The sequence below is a fragment of the Chlamydotis macqueenii genome, chromosome Z, assembly GCF_036417535.1.
Source record: "Chlamydotis macqueenii isolate bChlMac1 chromosome Z, bChlMac1.mat, whole genome shotgun sequence".
Classification (NCBI taxonomy): Eukaryota; Metazoa; Chordata; class Aves; order Otidiformes; family Otididae; genus Chlamydotis; species Chlamydotis macqueenii.
The window spans coordinates 1,055,412-1,073,548 of NC_141593.1; the positions used below are offsets into that span (position 1 = coordinate 1,055,412).

At 44.8% G+C, this 18,137-nt stretch overlaps 1 protein-coding gene across 1 annotated transcript in view; it reads left to right on the plus strand.

The window, feature by feature from the left end:
• The window catches only part of MYO5B (myosin VB), a 140,843-nt gene that overhangs the window by 76,573 nt on the left and 46,133 nt on the right, over positions 1–18,137 (plus strand). Inside the window, exons 15-17 of the mRNA XM_086771518.1 lie at positions 4,114–4,263; positions 4,930–5,027; positions 9,110–9,196. Of these exons, the coding sequence (XP_086627644.1) occupies positions 4,114–4,263; positions 4,930–5,027; positions 9,110–9,196 (335 nt within the window). The remainder of the gene's footprint in view (positions 1–4,113; positions 4,264–4,929; positions 5,028–9,109; positions 9,197–18,137) is intronic.

Sequence of the window (18,137 nt, forward strand, 5' to 3'; positions counted from 1 at the left end):
GTGGGCTGGGTTAAAAGTGTCAGTAACACAGGCATCTAAGGAATTTCAAGTCCTTGTTTAAAACCAGGCCAGAATTCTCCCTGCAACCTTGAGTCTTTCATTGTCAGTTGATGAGTTGAGACTTTTAACTACCTTGACCTTTCCAGGGGCAGCTCTCTTATTAAGAAGTTAGTATGAAAATCCAGCCCTGCAAAGTCCGACACACCATCCAGCAGCCAAAATCGAGGCAGCGTGATTCTGGGGCACCATTGAGTAGGGTTTAGGGAAGGAATATATCTGCTTTTCTCCAAACCATTTCAAAGCCTCCCCTGGCATGGACCAGCCTGTTAACTTCTGTTTATTTTTTTGCGTTACGAATTTTGAATCCCCCTTGCATGTTGCAGGCAGATATGTTGCATATCCAGAATTCTCCTCTTTGTGCTCCCTTGGATTTACGACAGGCTATGACCTTCCAAATGCCACCCTAAATAAAGAGTGTGATGAGGGGAGATGGAGGAAGTATTATTTTTAGGAGCTTTTTAAGCAGGAGTTTGTTCCTGCCAAAGTAAGAGAGATGAGAATGGGAAATTAATTGAGCGTTGTCAGTGGTTTGCCCTGCATCTCCACAACGAATCCATACCAAGATGGCAAAATGTGCAATTTTCTCATCCGTGGGGGAAGTTGCAAGTCTAATAACTGTGAAGCTGGGCTTTAATAATGCCTAAATAAAGATTTCTGTGTGTTTGTGAAGCTCGTAGGTTTCTCAGAGTAAAAACTGGGTATGATTAAAGCTTATTAGAAACACCAGGTAACCTGCCCGAATAGTTGATGCCATGAGAGGAATTATTTAGCCAGTGCTGTACCTGCTGTTGTAGGTAGTGCTGTAAAACTGACGGTGTCTGATCGGGATTTCTGTTTGACTTCTCCCTGTAGGTGCAGAGGAGCTGTACCTCATCGGGGTGGTATGCTGTAGAGTGGGGTGGATGGTGCCACCTGCAACTCATTCTTTAAAAAAAGAATTAAAAAAAATGCTGAAATAGTTTTTTTTTTTTAACAGCATCGCTTCCTCTTCTTTCTCTTTCTCTGTAAGGGCCCTAATACAATATCAGAGCAGGCTGGGATTTGGTTTAATAGCAAATAAACCAAACCCTGCTCCTTGCAGCTGGTTTGCTTGGCCTTAAAATGTGGAGTTTCTTAAGCCATTAACGTGTATGCCTCAGGACCAAAGACTTGGGCTTACTTGGCCTGCAAACTAAGCTAATGCTCCTTGGGATCAGGCGTTGCGATGCTGTGAGTTCATGCTCTATAGGTGACACCAACATCTGCATTTGTGGTGTGGCTTAAAACACTCTCAAATGCGCTTGGTTCTGAGAAGCTTTGGGTGGTAGTTTGATGAACTTTCTGCCTTTTAAGCCATTTCTTTAACAACGTGGGAGTGGTGCCTGTTGTCAGCCCATGCTGATGCTGTGCTGTCCTGGGAGGAAAAGCAACACTTCCCTTGGCAGGAACATCTTCACCTTCCTCCTGCAAAGCCCCCAAAACCTGATCATCTGCTGTTGCTTTCCATAATGCCGTTGGCTGGCAGATTCCGTTTTCCTGATTTTATTTTATTTTATTGTGGTTTTTTTCTCTTATTGCCTGCCATATGCCTTCCACGCGTATAAACAAGTAGTTCTTTTTTTTCTTCTTCTTTTTTTTTTTTTTTTTTTCTTTTGCTGTAAAAAGCATCGTGGTTTCTCTGAACCAAGAGCAGCAGCAGTGGCAATGCTGAATCTGCTACTTAGATGTGATAATTTGACGAAAACTTAAATTTGTGCTGCAAAAGTCTGTCCTGTACTCAGGATCAGCCCTGTATTACAATACTCACTACATTCCTCTTTGTATTCCCTCTAAGGTGATATGCAGGTCAAGGGGGAATGCTGTCAATTTAACACAGCAAGGACTTAAACACCTCTCCGTCAGCAAGTCCGTCGATGATGAAGTACTCCCACCGAGGCAGAATTGCGTCCTGCTAATTAGAATGCAATTACTGCCATCGACAAGATGGTGACAGAGACTTTATAAAGCAGCTAATTAGTTTTGTTAGCACTGGTCAGCTAAAACAGATGAGAGCTGGTTTTCTTTGAATTAAGAAAACATTTGAATACTGATTGAAAGCATACAGGCATGCTGTTAAGATACATGTCCTAGTCCTCTGTAATTACGAATAATGCACCAGTGGTTTTGACTTTGCCAGTTGGGAAGGGAGGATCTGTCCTTCTCACTTATCCCCCAGCATCCATGGACTAGATCATGGGCTGCTACAGACGGTCCCGGTTTGACCAGTTTTGCTTTAAGCAAGCAGCAAGCTCACCTCTGAGATTCCTGTCGAGCATTTGTGCAGGAGCAAGCACTCCTGTTATTGATAGCAAGCAGACAGAGGGGTTGATGGCACTCCCAGCTCTGCATTGAGAAGGTGTTTTGAAACCTGAAATGACAGCTGGGGGTTTCACCACGTTGTCAAGCGGGAGACAGTGAAGTGGAGCCCGCATTGGATGTCTTCCAGTATCAAGCACCTGCCACCCAAACATCCCGTGTTTGCAGGAGTCAAAGCACCCAAGACAGTGACGTGTCATCAAAGTACAACAGCTGTCAGGATGTCTTTTTCTGGGGGGGATAGAGGGTTTGGGAAAGAAGATGTGAGCCTTTATTCTGGAAGGAGTTGAGTGAGCTGCAGAGATAAAAATAAAAGCTGTGAGTATGAAGCAGATCCTTAGCAGGCGCTGTCTTGGAGCCTGCAAGCAGTTTGCTAATGTAATGTGAACAGTTTCCTTTCCACAGTGGTATTTAGGCTGCTGTGCTAGCAAGCTGTGTGAACAGCCTGCGGGACCGGGGCTGGAAATATTCCTGTCTCGTTCCAGGGATGTGGCAGAGAGCCAGGCAGCCCTTTATGGCACAGGGCTGTCTGTTCATGTCTATAAACCGGGAAACCCCTGCGCTCTTCTTGGGACCTGACTGGAAATACAACCACACTTGGCTTTTGGAGGAGCCTGGGATGGAGGGAAGAGTGCTGTGCAGTGAGCTGCTCCCTCATGTTGGTGTTTTCACAGGGATGTGTTGGGCACGGCGTGCCATGGACAAGGGAAGCTTGGTGCTGGCGTCCTTTCCCATGGATGCTCCAGACCAGGCGTTGCTGGTGGTCTGTCTGCTGCTGGGGTGGCATCTCTGGTGCTTTGGCAGTGTCACTGGCCTGGAACTGTGGACAAGAGAAGTGCCACCTGCTGACAGTGTTTTTTCTTACATTTAAGAATTTACTGCTTGAATGTAAGCATAGCTGTACTGGGAACCTGTGTAGGTGCACAGCTGGAGTTGAGATATGAAAATTTAACAGCCCTGTTAAACAGACCGGATTTATTGTGACTTAGTATTCAAATTCCCCAGCCTAATGCAGATTTGAAGATCCTGCCCCTTAAAAAAAAAAAAAAAGCAGTAACTGCATTTGCCGGTTCACCTGTTCTTGCATTTATGAAGCGGAAGTGTTGATGCTGGCTTGCCAGAAACCCCAGACTTCAGGGATCTGAGGAGCTAAATGTGGTGCTTTCAGGGCTGCAGAATGGCAGTCCTGCTGTTGCCTTGCTTGTTCACGCTGAAATATAAGTAATTAGTGAGGAAGTGCTGGTGTCTCTTAATCGTTAGGGAAAGGAGAGGTGCCTTTGGGAGCAGGGTGGGAGTGGGCTGCTGCCTGTCTTTGTGTGGAGACCCCATTCCCGGGGCATGTGCTGTGCAGGCAGCGTCCTTGCTGCGGTCGGGACTGGATGAGTGCCTTGAAACGAAGCGTGGGAGCAAGAGTCTCCTCACGTTTGGGATATTTTCTGCCTTGGACAACACTTCAGCAATCTGGCCTTGCATCCTCCTTTTTTTTTTTTCTTGTTTGATTTAATGTGCACATTTCAAGGTTTGATGAACTACAAAACAGAATGGCCTGTGGTCCTGCTGACGTGGTTTATGGAGGCAGCGCTTCTTGCTTTCATTGCATTGCCCTTTGTCCTCTTCCTGGTTTAAGATGGTTAAAAAATGACTGAAGCAATGTGACTTGAGTGGATTTGTTCAGCAAAGAGCAGGGCCAGAGGTGCTCAGGTATTGTCTTTGTTTTAGTATCAGATGGTAGCAGACTTATTCCAAGATGAGAAGGACGCTGCACCCACCGCTTCCATGGCGAAGGGAACATCCAAAATCAGCGTCCGTTCTGCCAGACCAGTGATCAAAGCTGCCAATAAGGAGCACAAGAAAACCGTGGGGCACCAGGTAACGTATGGCGTGAATGGGTCGGTCGATGGTAGGGGAATGGGGAAGGTGAATCCAGATACATTTTTATGGTTCAGATCTCATTTCTTCATTTTGAAGCAGAGATAAGTAAAAAGCTGTTGTGAGGGGGGGAAGTGAGGAGACATTTCCATGACCCATGTTGATGGCAGCCATTAGGGTGTTGCATTTTGGACACCTTCTAGCAGTGTTCCTGGAAGAGCAAGCTTGAGTAGTCTTGACTGGAAGGAGTTGAGACATGGTCTAAGGAGGTTGGAGGCCACTCTGGTGTTCACTGGACTATATCCCAATGTACTATGGTGCTGATAAATTGAAACAAATTGAGAAAAAGAGCATGTTTTTTCCCCTGTGGACAGTCAAGCAGTGCAATGGGGACCCACAGAGGTTGTGCTATCTCCACTCTTGGAGATTTTTCAAAACTCAACTGGATAAAGCATTGAGCAAACACTTGGTGCTGTTGTACATCGTTGAGCTGGCAGCCCTCAACTCGTCAGTGTCTTCTCTGAATTGCTCCTGTGTGTGCTGGGCTGTTTACACTGTGTCACATCCACAGACTGGCACCGCGGGTGGCTCCTTGCAGCGCCTGCCAATTTGGGTTGCACGGTTGCACCTTCATCCCCTCTCAAAATGAGTGGTTTTGTCTTTCAGTTCCGCAACTCGCTGCATTTGCTCATGGAGACTCTGAACGCCACCACCCCGCACTACGTGCGCTGCATCAAGCCGAACGATGAAAAACTCCCCTTTAAGTAAGTGGAATTTCAGATGAGCAAATGTGTTCAGGATTAGAGCAACAGAGTGTGCTTTGGACTTTTGCTCTTGCTAAAGAGATTTCCCTCCTTGTGATGCTTTTCCCATAACTGGAAGGTCAACGTAGTTTGCTGGAGTATTTTATCTTGGTTTTCATGAGTGGTTTTTGTGTCCTTGAAATGAAGACTAGTGTAGATCCTAGTAATTCATAGATACACTTAGCTACTACTGAGCATCCTTGCTTTGCCATAATAGGGTCTTTGTACAATTTCATCTTAGAATCACTTTGATTTAAATAATTAAGAGTACTAACAGTGAAAAGTAGCAGAGAAAGGAATGAAAAAGTGGAGATAAGTAGTGTGCTTGCAAAGTGGCTTGTAAAATGAAGAAACAGGTCTTGGTGCTTCCAGAATAAATGTGGAAGAAGTAAAGACATGACTTGTATCAACTTCAGGCAGGTTTCCAGGTGTGTGAACAGCTGAAGCTATAAGCCAGTCCTGATCTTCCTCTGTAGTCCAGAGATGCATTGCAAGCTGTGGATGTTGCAAGCAAAGAGCTGTTAGCCTTGTTTGACTTCTTAGGTAATATATTTGTGCCCAGTTTTGTTTCCTGTAGCTCCAGAAACGCTTGGCCATTAGTATGCAGGGACCTCATGGATTTTGTTGTGATGCCTTCTAAAGGCCCTGGCATAAACTGCAGGTGGTGACGTTTGAGAACGCAGAGTTATAATTGTGACCCTTAAGCAGGGAGGTGTTGCCCTCCAGCTGATCCAATGCAGTCTGAGTGCTCCCGCTGAGCATGATACTGCCTTGGAGTGCAGCGTCCAACAGCATCCTGCAAAGGAAGACAAAGCATCAGTAAACAGGCTCAGCATCGGTCCTGATGTGCTGGTGGATATGTATCCGCCAGGAACCTGCCCCGTCTTAGCTCTTCTGCACCTGCAGGCAGCAACGGGAAGGGTGCTAACGGTTAGAAGACATTCAGGAACTGGCTTATATTTAACTGGTTCATCAGATGATGAGTTAACAGCTCTGGAGAAGGCTGTGTTGGCTGTCTGTGCTGGGACTATTTCATGTACCATTTTGTAAGCACTGGAGGTGTTCAGAGCCTCAGTCTCTTGGTGCCTGTTGCAGAGGTTGTCCATTTAAATCAAACTCAGGATTATACTTTTTAAAAATTTGATTGCTTTCTTTAGATAAAGCACAAAAGTATTTTCTAACTTTCTGTAATGGAAGTGTTGGTAGATGCTCTGCATGGTGAAATGGCTTCACCATTCCAAAGCATCTTTCCAAGACTTCATGTCCCTACTCCCTTTTTCTCTTTCCCTACTATCAGCCCATCCACTTTCACTTCTTTGCCTTTAATTTTGTAATTCAGTTTTTCATGTGATGCTCAGGATACAGTTAATATTGTTTTGTAAACGTGCAAGCTCCTAGTTGTCAAGGTGCAGCAACTATCTAAATGAACTCAGTTGTACTTCTAAGATGTTATGGGTAGCAAATATCAGGAGAATAATTCTGCTTGTGTCTGCTCGCAATCGGAGTGATGTCTCGGTCCAACATGATGCTCCCCATCTGGCAAATTTCAGAATTGTCAAACCTTGGGATTTTGGGAACAAAAGGCAGACCAAAATAGACACAAGACTGGTTCTGGAGGGGCAGTGTCTGCAGCCAGCAGCATTTCAGGAATCACCATGGGCTGGAAACGACAGGAGGGTGCTTTAGGTGGGGGCTGTGGTTTTGTATCCCTGTTTAAAGCCAGAAAGCACTGGTTCAGGTGTCTTATACTGGAGATTCTTCTACAGGAGATCATCTCCCTCCTCATCCATCATGGATTACTTAACTGCAATTGTGATCTAGGAAACTTGGTCGTTGTTGATCTTTCTGCCACCAGCTTGAGGAATTGGTGTCCTAACGTGACTTGAATGAAGTCTGTTTGTAAATCCCAGGTGTGGACAAAGCTGGAGAATGCTGGGATGGCTGTAAAGGAGTCTGCATTTCAGAGGCACTTGTGCAGAAAAATACACGGTGCCAGGAGGCGTTAGTGAAATGAAACATCATTGGAACTGCTCTGGGTTAGTGCTGAAATGGTATCTTGTAGCTTGCAGAATGCTTGGTGTTGTGTTCATTGTTCAGTGAAAAAACACAAACCTTCTTCTCTTACTAAAACATAACATTTTTCACCTCACAAGAACATTACAGTTTTGCTAAAATGAGATGTTTAGCCTGGAGAAGACAAGGGACCTTATAGCAGCCTTCCAGTATTTACAGGAGCTACCAAGAGGACGAAGCCAGGCTCTTCACAGCAGTCTGTAGTAGGAGGACAGGAGTCAATGGCCACAAATTGACATGAGAGGTTCAAACTGGACATAAGAAATTTTTTTTTTTTTTTTTTTTTCCTTTCTCCATGAGAACAGTCTGTCAGTGGAGCAGGCTGCCCAGAGAGATTGTGCAACCACCATCTTTGGAGGTTTTCAGCCCTTGACTGGATAAAAGCCAGGAGCTATGGGGTCTGCCCCGGCTTTTGAGCATAGGAGGTTGGACTAGAGACCTCCTGAGGTCTCTTGCAGCCTGACTTACTCTCATTCCTACTTTACATCTTGGTGCAAACGTAAAGTTTGTTTCTTAGGGAGGTGATGGATGTCAGACTTGCAGCCTGGAGGAAGCGTTGGCACCATGCGGTGATATTTGCTGCATCTGACTGCGGGCTGCATCTGAGGTTGGTCCCTCATGGAGAAGACTTCAAAGAGAGGTGCGAGGGAAATCCCTGACTTCAGCTTATACCTTTGACAATTTTCCTTCCAAATTCTTTTTCAGGCAGGGTTTACGATCTCTTACTTGATTTTCCAGGGTAAAAGCAACCTGCTAGGTGCTTCTATCTGCCATGGCAAGGAAAAGGAGTTCATAAATGTGTATTGTCCCCTTTTAAGCTCTTTATTTTAGCCTCAGTGCATAGCTGGAGTTCTTGCTAGAGAGTGTCTTGGCTTTCCGTGCTGATAAATCACTGCAGCCACTGTGGTTACTGCATTTCACCCTCACTGAGCAGGGCTTGGCTGTGTTGCAGAAAGTTCCCCTCATGTACAGTGTACTTTGCCCTGGGATCTTCCGGAACTGAAGCTTCCCTGTCCATCTGCCAGTCCTGCTTATTATTTATTGTTATGGAGATTGTACCCTTCAGGATTCTTCCTCGAAGCGAGTGACAGCCAAGACTGATTTTTCCACCCTGCCTCGTGTTTGCGGTGTTGTAGTAAATAACTTGCTGTAGACTTGACAGGTCTGAGGAATTTAAAAATGCACAAAGTAGTGGGGGCCCTTTTCTTACACTGCTTCTGCACAGCAGAGGCCAGGCAGAATTATTCACGCAGTCTTGACCTGTGAGTGTAAATACTTCGCGCTTTCGGGAAGGGACAAGCAGGTATCTGAGAAGCTTTTGTTCCTCACCCTTGTTCTGGAAACCTGACACAGCTAGGGACATCTGCATCGTGTGGGTCCAACCTTGATCCAGCGACCTCTTGGTCTGGAATTTAATATATCAGATCTGTTTTGTCATTGAATTTGATTTCTTTCTGGAAATATATTGTTGCCCTTAGAACTGCAAGAGGAATACTGTCTGGTTCACCAGGCAGCTTGTGGTGGGGTAGTCTGTTCCCTTCTTTATCATAATTGTCTTGCTTTACAAAGCTGGGTAGATTATGGCTAATTGGTAGAGACTAATTGCAACAGATTGTCATCTTGTGCCAGCAGTACCGCTTGGCATTGATAGTAGGGCAATAGCAAGGTCCGTTGCTCTTGAAAAGCACAGCGTCTTGTGACACGGAGAGAAAATGTGTGACATCTGTGCAGGCTGTTCCCAAAGCACGGCGTGGGATTTGTGGTTATACTGAGGTTTGCAAGGGAATGGCTGTGGACAACAGCTATTCCTGGCTGTGTTGTTTTCTTCAGCCCCTATGCTAACAACGAGAGCAGAGCTTTTTTCCTCAAATGGCAAGCTAATTCCTGTTCCTAAAAGAGTCGCTGTCAGGTGGGTTGATGATGTGAGCTCTTTCTCACCGTGTTAACCTCTATCCTAAATATAATTGCAGATTTGATCCAAAGAGAGTGGTGCAGCAGCTGAGAGCTTGTGGAGTGCTGGAGACCATCCGCATCAGTGCAGCTGGCTTCCCGTCCAGGTACCGCGCTGGGCATTTGGCATGGCGTTGTGCAGCTGGTGTGCTTTACTCAGCAGGCTCATTGTCTGGGCTGAGGGAGGGAGAAGAAAACAGCGGTATTTTATATCCAGGGTAAATTTGAGGAACTCAAGAGCTAATGGAGGTTTTGCAAAATAAAAAAATGAAAAAAAATTAAAAAAAAAAGGGGGCAAATCTAAGAGAGAGGTTATCAAGCGATGAGCTGCAAAGTGAGGCTGCTGGAGGGCGTGGTGTGTTTTGTCCAGCGTTTCAGCTGGTGCTTTCAATTTGGTCCTGAGAAGTAATTTGAGGTGATGCAATCTCTGAAAATGCTGGTGCATGGCAGATAAAGGAATCCAGCTTTGATCCAATATAGAGGTGGACGGCCAGTAACAACATGACATCTCTATGTCCTCTGCATCCAGCCTGCCTGGGGCAAGCGTTGTGCTTCCCCGCTTGCCTGAAACTCTCCATACAAAAGCTCCGTGCACTGAACAATTTACTTTCCTTCCCCCCCACCCCCCGACCTCAGACACCTGTTGCAATAATAATTTCAGCTAAAAACTATAAATAAGCCCTGAAGATGACAAGGGCAAGTAATTCTAAAAATGTATCAATTGTGTTTTAGTGCCAAGCAGCTTTATTAATGTCAGCGTAGCCATCAGCCTTTTTGTATGGAACAAAGTTATAAATATGCTCAGTAAAGAGTCGGCTAAGCGTGATGCTGAACACCATGAGGAACTCCCTGTCCTGGTTTTGGGGGAGGAACATGCTGCATAACCAGTTACTCTTGTCTCTTGCAAAACTGCAGAGAGTCTCTGGCGATTGACGGCAGCTTCTGTGCGTTGGTATGAGACAGCTCTGCTACACTTAACCCATGTAAAACCTCTGTTGGCCAGTGACCTCCATGGACAGGCAAAACCTGGTGATGGGGATCTCCCTGGCTGGCTGAGCTCAACTCCTTAAGAAGGAAAAAAAAAAAAAAAAAGAAAAGACAATTTTAAAAAAGGAGAAAACTTTCATGGAAACCAATTTCTCTCTCTCTTCTGATGGTGTGGGAGGGTGGTGTGGAGATTCAAATCCTCCTCCAGCACCAACTCTGGCTCCTATCTCTGAAGTCTTCAAGGCATTTGTGGAAGTAACTATTAAAAAGTTGCTCCTAAATTACTTGATATCTAAGGCATGAGGGGAAATTAGAAACCAGCCCAGGGGTCAGGTCTTTTTATTATCTTTCGTTAAAGTAGCTGCAGGGCCAAATCAGTCTGCCTGTCATCTCGCAGCGAAAGCCCTAAAGCAGCGAAACGGCTGTGGTTTCGTTTTGAAGAGGCCACAGAGAGGCAGTTCGATGCACATTAAGCAAGTAGTTGTGCTGCCCGGTGCAATGGGTGCTCCTGGCTCTGCAGTTGTGGGTCCCAGGGGAGCTCTGGGCAGCTCTGACTTGAGGGTGGTCCGTGGGTTTTGCTACTGGTCTTAGCACAGCCACAGGGATACTCTGTTCCTTTCCATTCATAATTTTCCTTAAAACTTGTAGCATTTTTCCATCTCTGCTCACTTAACTCTGCAGTTTAGACCCTACGGCATAAAAATCAACGTATAATTATGACTGAGGAAGTGGAACAGAGGGGAGAAGCTGCTGCAGCACCTGGAGACCAGCCAGGATCTATTTATGGCAAATAATTGACTGCTATGAAGACCACTCCATCCTGAAAAGCTCAAAAGCAATGCTTTCTGCTTTGCTTGCGTGCTTTTGGTTATGAGGTCATTTTCCCAGGACAGTAAGAATACAAAACTCTTCTATCACTGCAGCTTGTCAGCTTTCTTCCTCCAGGGAAAAAAAAAAAGGGTGTGAAGAGCTATTTCTGCCTTTCAGTGACCTTCTCCACTTCAGAGTTTGTGATATTTCAAGGACAGTTTTTTTTTTAATTTTATTTTAGTATTTCTAGAAGATAATTGTATATAGGAACTAAATAAGGTACTCGCTTTGGGTTCTGGTAGTTCTTCACCCTCCTTCATCATAAAATTCTGGTCTTGAAAAGCCAGACCCAGGAGTTGGGCAACATCGTTGAAAGATTGTGAATAATCTGTGTATTTGAATTGGCTTTGTAAGACAGCTTGGCAAAAGCTGCTTCCGCAGGATCTTATTCTGTGGGGAATGTAATAGATTTTAATTTTTTCTGTGCGTGAGATCAGTCTCAATTTTCATCACAGCGAGCACTGATTATTCCTCCATATTTCCTTGTATTTTAAGACAAGTTGGTTTGTAATGGTTGATTAAGGATAAAAACCAAAAAGGAGTGTCATTGCTTTAAATTTAAACCCTGTGTTGAAGGTATACATTTAAATAATTTAAAATGATAATGGAAAACGTGATCTTTGTGAGTTTTGCTTCACTTGAGCGTAAGCAATTTACCTTTAGAGCAAGCGAGACTTTTCAAAATGTTTTATCTCGAGAGAAGCTTTATTACAGAAACAGGAGAAAATGTTTGTTTTAATCCTGTGGTATTTATATCTGAATATTTTCCAGCATGCTGTCACAAGAGTAACTTCTGAGAGTGATGTGGCTTTGGGTCAGAGATCTCTGGATAAAGCCACCTTCTGCTGTTACTTCATGCTTCTCCATCATGGTTGTTTTGTGCGTTGAAGAACTGAATGTTTTGAGGCTTTGGTAATTTTTCTACCTGGTTCCTTTAAGAAAAATAGTGACTTTTAATGTAGTTTTTAAAGTTCTTCAACCCATGTAAGACGTGATATATTCCCACTGAAAGATGAAGCCTCACACGCCCCACTTTGGGTATGCCTGGCTTTATTTTATCATTTCCATGGTATGCTGCACTCTGCAGCTATCTCAAGTAAATTGAAAATGTATCATTTGGTTTGAAATGTTACGCAGCAGTTAAGAAATGTAATTGTTAGCATGTACGTAAATGACTGTGATGAATGGACTGTCTTAGATGTGTAGATAGTAAATCTATCATCAACTTCCATGGGTAAAGCATGGAAGATGTCTCTGTACCATAAAAACATTGATCATCTTTATGGAAACTGGCTACGTAGAGATTAGTCTGTAGAGAATTAATTGGTACAGATTTCTGTTAGTAACAAAATACTCTTTAAAACAAGTTTTCAACTTGCATTTTGTCAAAACTCTACATTTTCTTCTTGCGGGTTCATAGAATCATAGAATAGTTTGGGTTGGAAGGGACTGTTAAAGCCCACCCAGTCCAACCCCCTGCCAGGAGCAGGGACATCTCCAACCACATCAGGTTGCTCAGAGCCCCGGCCAACCTGGCCTGGAATGTTTCCAGGGATGGGGCATCCACCGCCTCTCTGGGCAACCTGGGCCAGTGTTCCACCACCCTCAGGGTAAAAAATGTCTTCCTTCTTTCCAGTCTGAATCTCCATTCTTGTGGTTTGAAACCATCATCCCTTGTCCAGTCACTCCAGGCCCTGCTAAAAAGTCTCTCCCCACCTTTCCTGCAGCCCCCTTTGGGCACTGGGAGCCGCTCTCAGCTCTCCCCGGAGCCTCCTCTTCTCCAGGCTGAACAGCCCCAGCTCTCTCAGCCTGGCCTCACAGCAGAGCTGCTCCAGCCCTCTCAGCATCTGCGTGGCCTCCTCGGGACCCTCTCCACCAGCTCCACGTCCTTCTGATGTTGGGGGCTCCAGAGCTGGACGCAGCGCTGCAGGGGGGTCTCACCAGAGCGGAGCAGAGGGGCAGAATCCCCTCCCTCGCCCCGCTGCCCATGCTGTGGGGGTGCAGCCCCGGGTGGGGTTGGTTTCTGGGCTGTGAGCGCACATCGCTGGCTCATGTCCAGTTTTTCCTCCACTGGTATTTTCCGATCAGTGGTACAATGGCAGTGATCTCCCACCATGCAGTCACTCTGAATGTCATTGCTGTCTCTCCAAAATGCTCTTATTGTTATGTATGAAATTTCTTGTTGAAGAATTTTGGCATTTGGCTGCTTCCTGTGGTTGCTGGAGCTGACTGTCAGATGCAGCATCTTTCTATCAATTCAGTATGAAATTACAGCTGCTATAAACTCTATAAAGATTAAACATTCATAATTGAAATGTATCATGGGCATCCTTGGATACGATTTTTTTTTTATATTGTGCCTTTAGCTGTCTTGCAGTCATTTCAGGGAAACAAAACCTACAAATGACTTTGGCTACCAGCACTTCTCTTTGCCCACTCCCCAAAAATAGGTAATATGTAAATAAAGGAGTTTTTTCCCCCTCATTCTGCTCTTTGAATATATTCCAGATAATTTCAAGCCATGCCATGGTTTAGAGCTAATTGAAAGGCAAATCTGTTCTGCTGCAGTAAACAAGCCAAGAGGAATTTTCTCCCTGAACCTCGGTTTCTAAAGTAATTTCATGTCAATCTTAGCTCAAATATACAACCTGCGTGCCCCAAAACAGGCTTCAGCTCCTAGAGAAGGATCAATATAGACCAGCTCTTTACTGCTTAAAGTATTGATCCCCTCAGGGAATGGTACCACGTGGTGCTGCAGGATTTCTTACATGCAGGCGGGTTTGCTGAGCGGACGGTCATGAGGATGGTCTTGGGTGATGCGGGGGACAATGAATTTATTTAGCCTTAGTGGAAAGATTCTACATTCAGTCGTTTTAGGTCACTGAAGGAAACCATTTTATGGTTAAGTCATAAAAGCTTCAAGTTTTTATTGTACTCCTTCTTTTCAGCTCTTCGTTCAGTGTCACTGAAATAAAGTTGCTGTAATCACCCTGAAACAGTAGGTTGGAGGTATTTCGGACAGTTGCTGACTGCTTGGAGAGATGCTTTTCAGAGGCTTCCTTAGGAGTCAGAATTTCACCCCCTGGTTTCTTACCCAAGCCCTGCCTTTAATTGCGAGGTGGTAATTAATCCAGCTGGCTCTGCAGCATGAGGGCTGCTCTCAGGTACTTAGCTCCATGATTTTGGAGAGGAGCAGCCCCCTTTGCTTTGCACCTGGTTGCAGTTTTGTGTGGAAAAAAAAAAATCTATATCTTGTTCTTCAAACCACAGATACAAGGCTTAATTTGTGGTGTGTGTTTTGGCGTAGTCCCTCTGTCCGATTCCTGTAGATGACAAAGAAATTGCTGGGTTGATCGAATCTCCTGCTTATGGCCAAGTCCTTGAGGCCAAGTCCTTCTTGCCGCTCAAGCCCAAGGAAGTTTTTTCACAGGCGTAAATTATTTTCCTGTGTCCTTCTGTTCCTTTTGTTGCCTGCTTCCTTTAGTGACCTATGCTGACTTCAAAGAAAAATTTTGATGTTTGAGGTTGGCTGTGCTTGATCTCAGCCCTAGGATTTGTTTTTTGTTTGGTTTTTTTTTTTAATTTTTTTTTCCTTGGGAAAGTTTGAGTACTATCTGTCCAGTCCTTCATGCCTCCTTCTCAGCTGTGCAGGTACAAAAAATCCTTCTGATTACAGCTCTTCACCTCCCCTGCCTGTCTGGGTCTTATAACTTGATAATTATAAGGAATTGTGTTTATTTAGTGGCCCTTGGTGGTTTCCAGCTCCTGGCAATGAGACGTGCCCGTGTTATGTGGCAGCATCCTGAAAACTCGTGGTCTGTTTTTAATTCAGTAGCTGTGAACACGTTGAGCTGAGGCATAACCTTCCCACAGTCTCTCCTGACCTGCGAAGCTGTGGGGTCACGTGGCACAGCTTTTGTCTCATGCTAGGAATCGAAGGACATAAGTTTTCTCTGCTGAAGATGCAAATGTTGAACCTTAAAAAAAAAAAATGTGCAGAAGAATAAAAAAAAATAATGTGTGTGCACCAAAGCATTGAGCTTCAGTATTTCTGCACCAGAGAGATCTCAGTTGTAGAGCTGGGGCATCGTGTTTGTTTCTCTTTAAGTGCATAGTTGTAAGGTAGTTTTATACTGCTTTGAACCTGAAGTGGTTTAACCAGGCATTACGCTAAACCTGAGTGCTTTAATTGTTCCTTTCCCTGGGGAGGATCCTGTGACAGCACCTCTGCACCTCCACACCTCTCTCGTTTAGCTGGGACTTCAGGTATTCCGGTGAAACTCCTGATGGACCAGCTGAGCCCCAGCGTGGCAGAGCTCTTGTCTTGATATTCTGTGCACAGTAACACAAGCCGTGTGATCTCAGGACTGTCGTCTCCCGTTGAATCAGCCAGGTTAGCGAGAGCGGCCTCGCGGCAGCAAGGGTGAAGCGGTGTTGTATCGTGGAGGTGCAGGGTTTGGCTGTGAGCCTCTGGGAGACGTGGATGGAGGTGAGACAGAGGACTGCGGATGCCACCGGCCTGGCAAAACACCCCAGTGAGCATGTTCCCTGCCACTTCCAATGTTTCACGTGAGACTTAATCCTAAAAAGTGAGTTATCTGTGTTAAAGATGGGCTCAAACGGAAACAAGGGGAAAATGAGTTTTTACTGACTTTTACAAGAACAACAGACTCTGAAGACAGGTCCTTTATGCAGTGATTTATGATCTACGTTTGAGGAACTTCTGCAGGTATCTGACTCTTGATCTGTGGGATCTCCATCTCTGTCTCAGTGCAGGCAGATGATGGATTTTACTGCTTTCTGCCCAGCTTGGACCCATGCCCTCAGTTACGTGTGTTGCCTCTTTACCATCTTTACCATCTGTTCTTCGCTGGAGGAGCCCGGGTGGCACCTGCAGGATGATTTCTTCCTCCAAATAGCAGCAGTTAGTAATATCAGCCCCTAAAACTGACTCTGGCAAGTTAATGGGAATACTCCCTCCTTCTGTTTTCTCCCCCCTCAAGCTCTCCCTGGCTTGAGTGAGACCTGAGCCAGACAGGAGGTCTCCAGCATCACACACTTGGCTGCGTGCCTTGGGCGCTGCGTGCTCTGCTTCACCTATCGGGTTTGATTTGGAGCTGCATAAAGCCTCAGATGTGCTTAAAATGAGAACGGGTTTTATTTGTGTGGGTACAAAATGGGAAATGTCGTTATAAAACGAAGGCATTTAGAAAGCAAAGAGAAAGCAAGTTTATGCTTAAACCCTACAGGACACAAGCCTGTAGTATGACATAATCTTTTTGTTCAATTTTGCAGTACCTCACATGAGAGAAAGCTCCCCATAGCAGATACCTTTTCTTTTTTAGTGATAATCCAATACTTTTGGTCATTTGGGGGCGGGTAGCCTTGACTGTCCAACCCCAGGGCTTGAGTGTGTAGATAAGGATGAGATGTTCACTAAGTCTGGCTACTCCAGAGCTGCTCAGAGCAATGTGAGCATGGGAAACCCTCTCGTCACAGCTCCCTTCTTGCTGCTGTCTTCAGGAGCCCTCCATCTCACCTTTTACTCTCTAGGACTCTCTCTAGTTTTTGGCATTCTCGTATTCTTTGCGAATGGTGTCCTGGGTGCAGTGTGTCCATGCAGGAATTGCGTGGCACTTTCCAGGTTTTAACAGTCAATGGTTTGGGGTTTTTTTCCTCCACTTTTTCTCCCTTTGTTCTCTTTGTAAACATTTTCTTCTGCTGTGCTCTTTTAATAGAGTATTGCTTTTACTCAAACTGGCTTTCCTCCCCTGCTGCATTTTCTGAAGTGATGTGAAACTGTGTTGGTCATGTATTTTGAAACAGGTGTTACATTTCTGGTTTGTCTATCTTACCAAATATCCCAGCTTCAAGAAGTCATTAGAGATTTGACTAGATGATCGCTGTAGATCCTTTCCAACTGAACCTTTCTGTTCTACGAAGTCTTTTATAGAGACAGTAGTCTTGGACATGGGAGGTGCTCAGGTGATAGGACTTCTCACCCAGCCCCATCGCTGCAAACGGGCCAAATGTAAGGACCCATCATAAGCATTGCTCTGACCCTTTGCAGTTTATTTTGCCTTTGTTCCTACCTCTCTTAATCTCTGGACATGGAAAAATAGGAAGAATTGGGTGTAATAACACAAAAATAAAGGCATGTTTGGGGCTGCTGGGTGGGGGAGATGTTTCTGTATGGCTGCTCTTCAGACTGTATTCTCATTGTGGCTGGTAGAACATGCATGTGGGTGAGAATCGCGCTCACAGATGGTTTTATTGAGTGAGGGCAGAAATAAAAATCTCTGCAATTCTCTCTCATCTTCCTTTGACATTTGTTATGCTTATATTTCTTTAAATAATGATGGCCGTACTTGTCAGTGCTGGAAATGCCTCCTCCTTTAATTAAAAACTCAGGTTTTGAGGGGTCCATAACTCACTGTGTTAATTTGGAGAAGCCTGGTACTTGGCAGATGCTGAACCAATTTCAGCATCCAGTCTGCAGGCTTTACATTTAACAAGGGTGGCAGGAGATGATGTTTCCTAGCAGTATGATACAGTGCTCTAATTCCTACAGTAGTTGTTATGTGTTTGGAAACTTCACTGCTGGTGACAGCGAAGCATCTTCCAAGTGGCTGCTTTGTCTTTCCAGAGTCCAAAGATTTCATGTTTGTTTTAAGGGTTTCAGCCACAGACCAGAGTGATTAATGAGTTGATTCAAATACGTATTCAACAGAGTTTGAAAAGCAAAATAAGGAAGAGTTTCTACTTGATGCGTTCTCTACCATCGTATCAAGACTACTTTTTAAAATTTTTGGCCAAGCAAGGAGATCTATCGTCTCTTCAAAAATCAGCATATCATTTCTGAAGGGAGGCAGCATTGTTGCATTTGTCTGGCCCTGCTAAAATGCAGCAGTTTGGGAAGCACATCCAGAGGAGTGAAAACAAGGTGATCCATGGTCTTTCTGTTCCAGGCTAGAAATGCACTGATAAGGACATTCAGTGGCAGAGGAGGGCTGAGATTTGGTCAGGTTTGAGTGACTTACCTCTTTTCAGGTGGCTTCAGTCATGCTGAGGGTCACGGTGAGAGATCCCTTGGTATACGAGTTTCGTATTTTGACTCATCTATGACTCCAAACGCTTTATTTTAAGGAAATAATGCCCAACATGCAGACTAATACCGTGTATGCTTTGCTT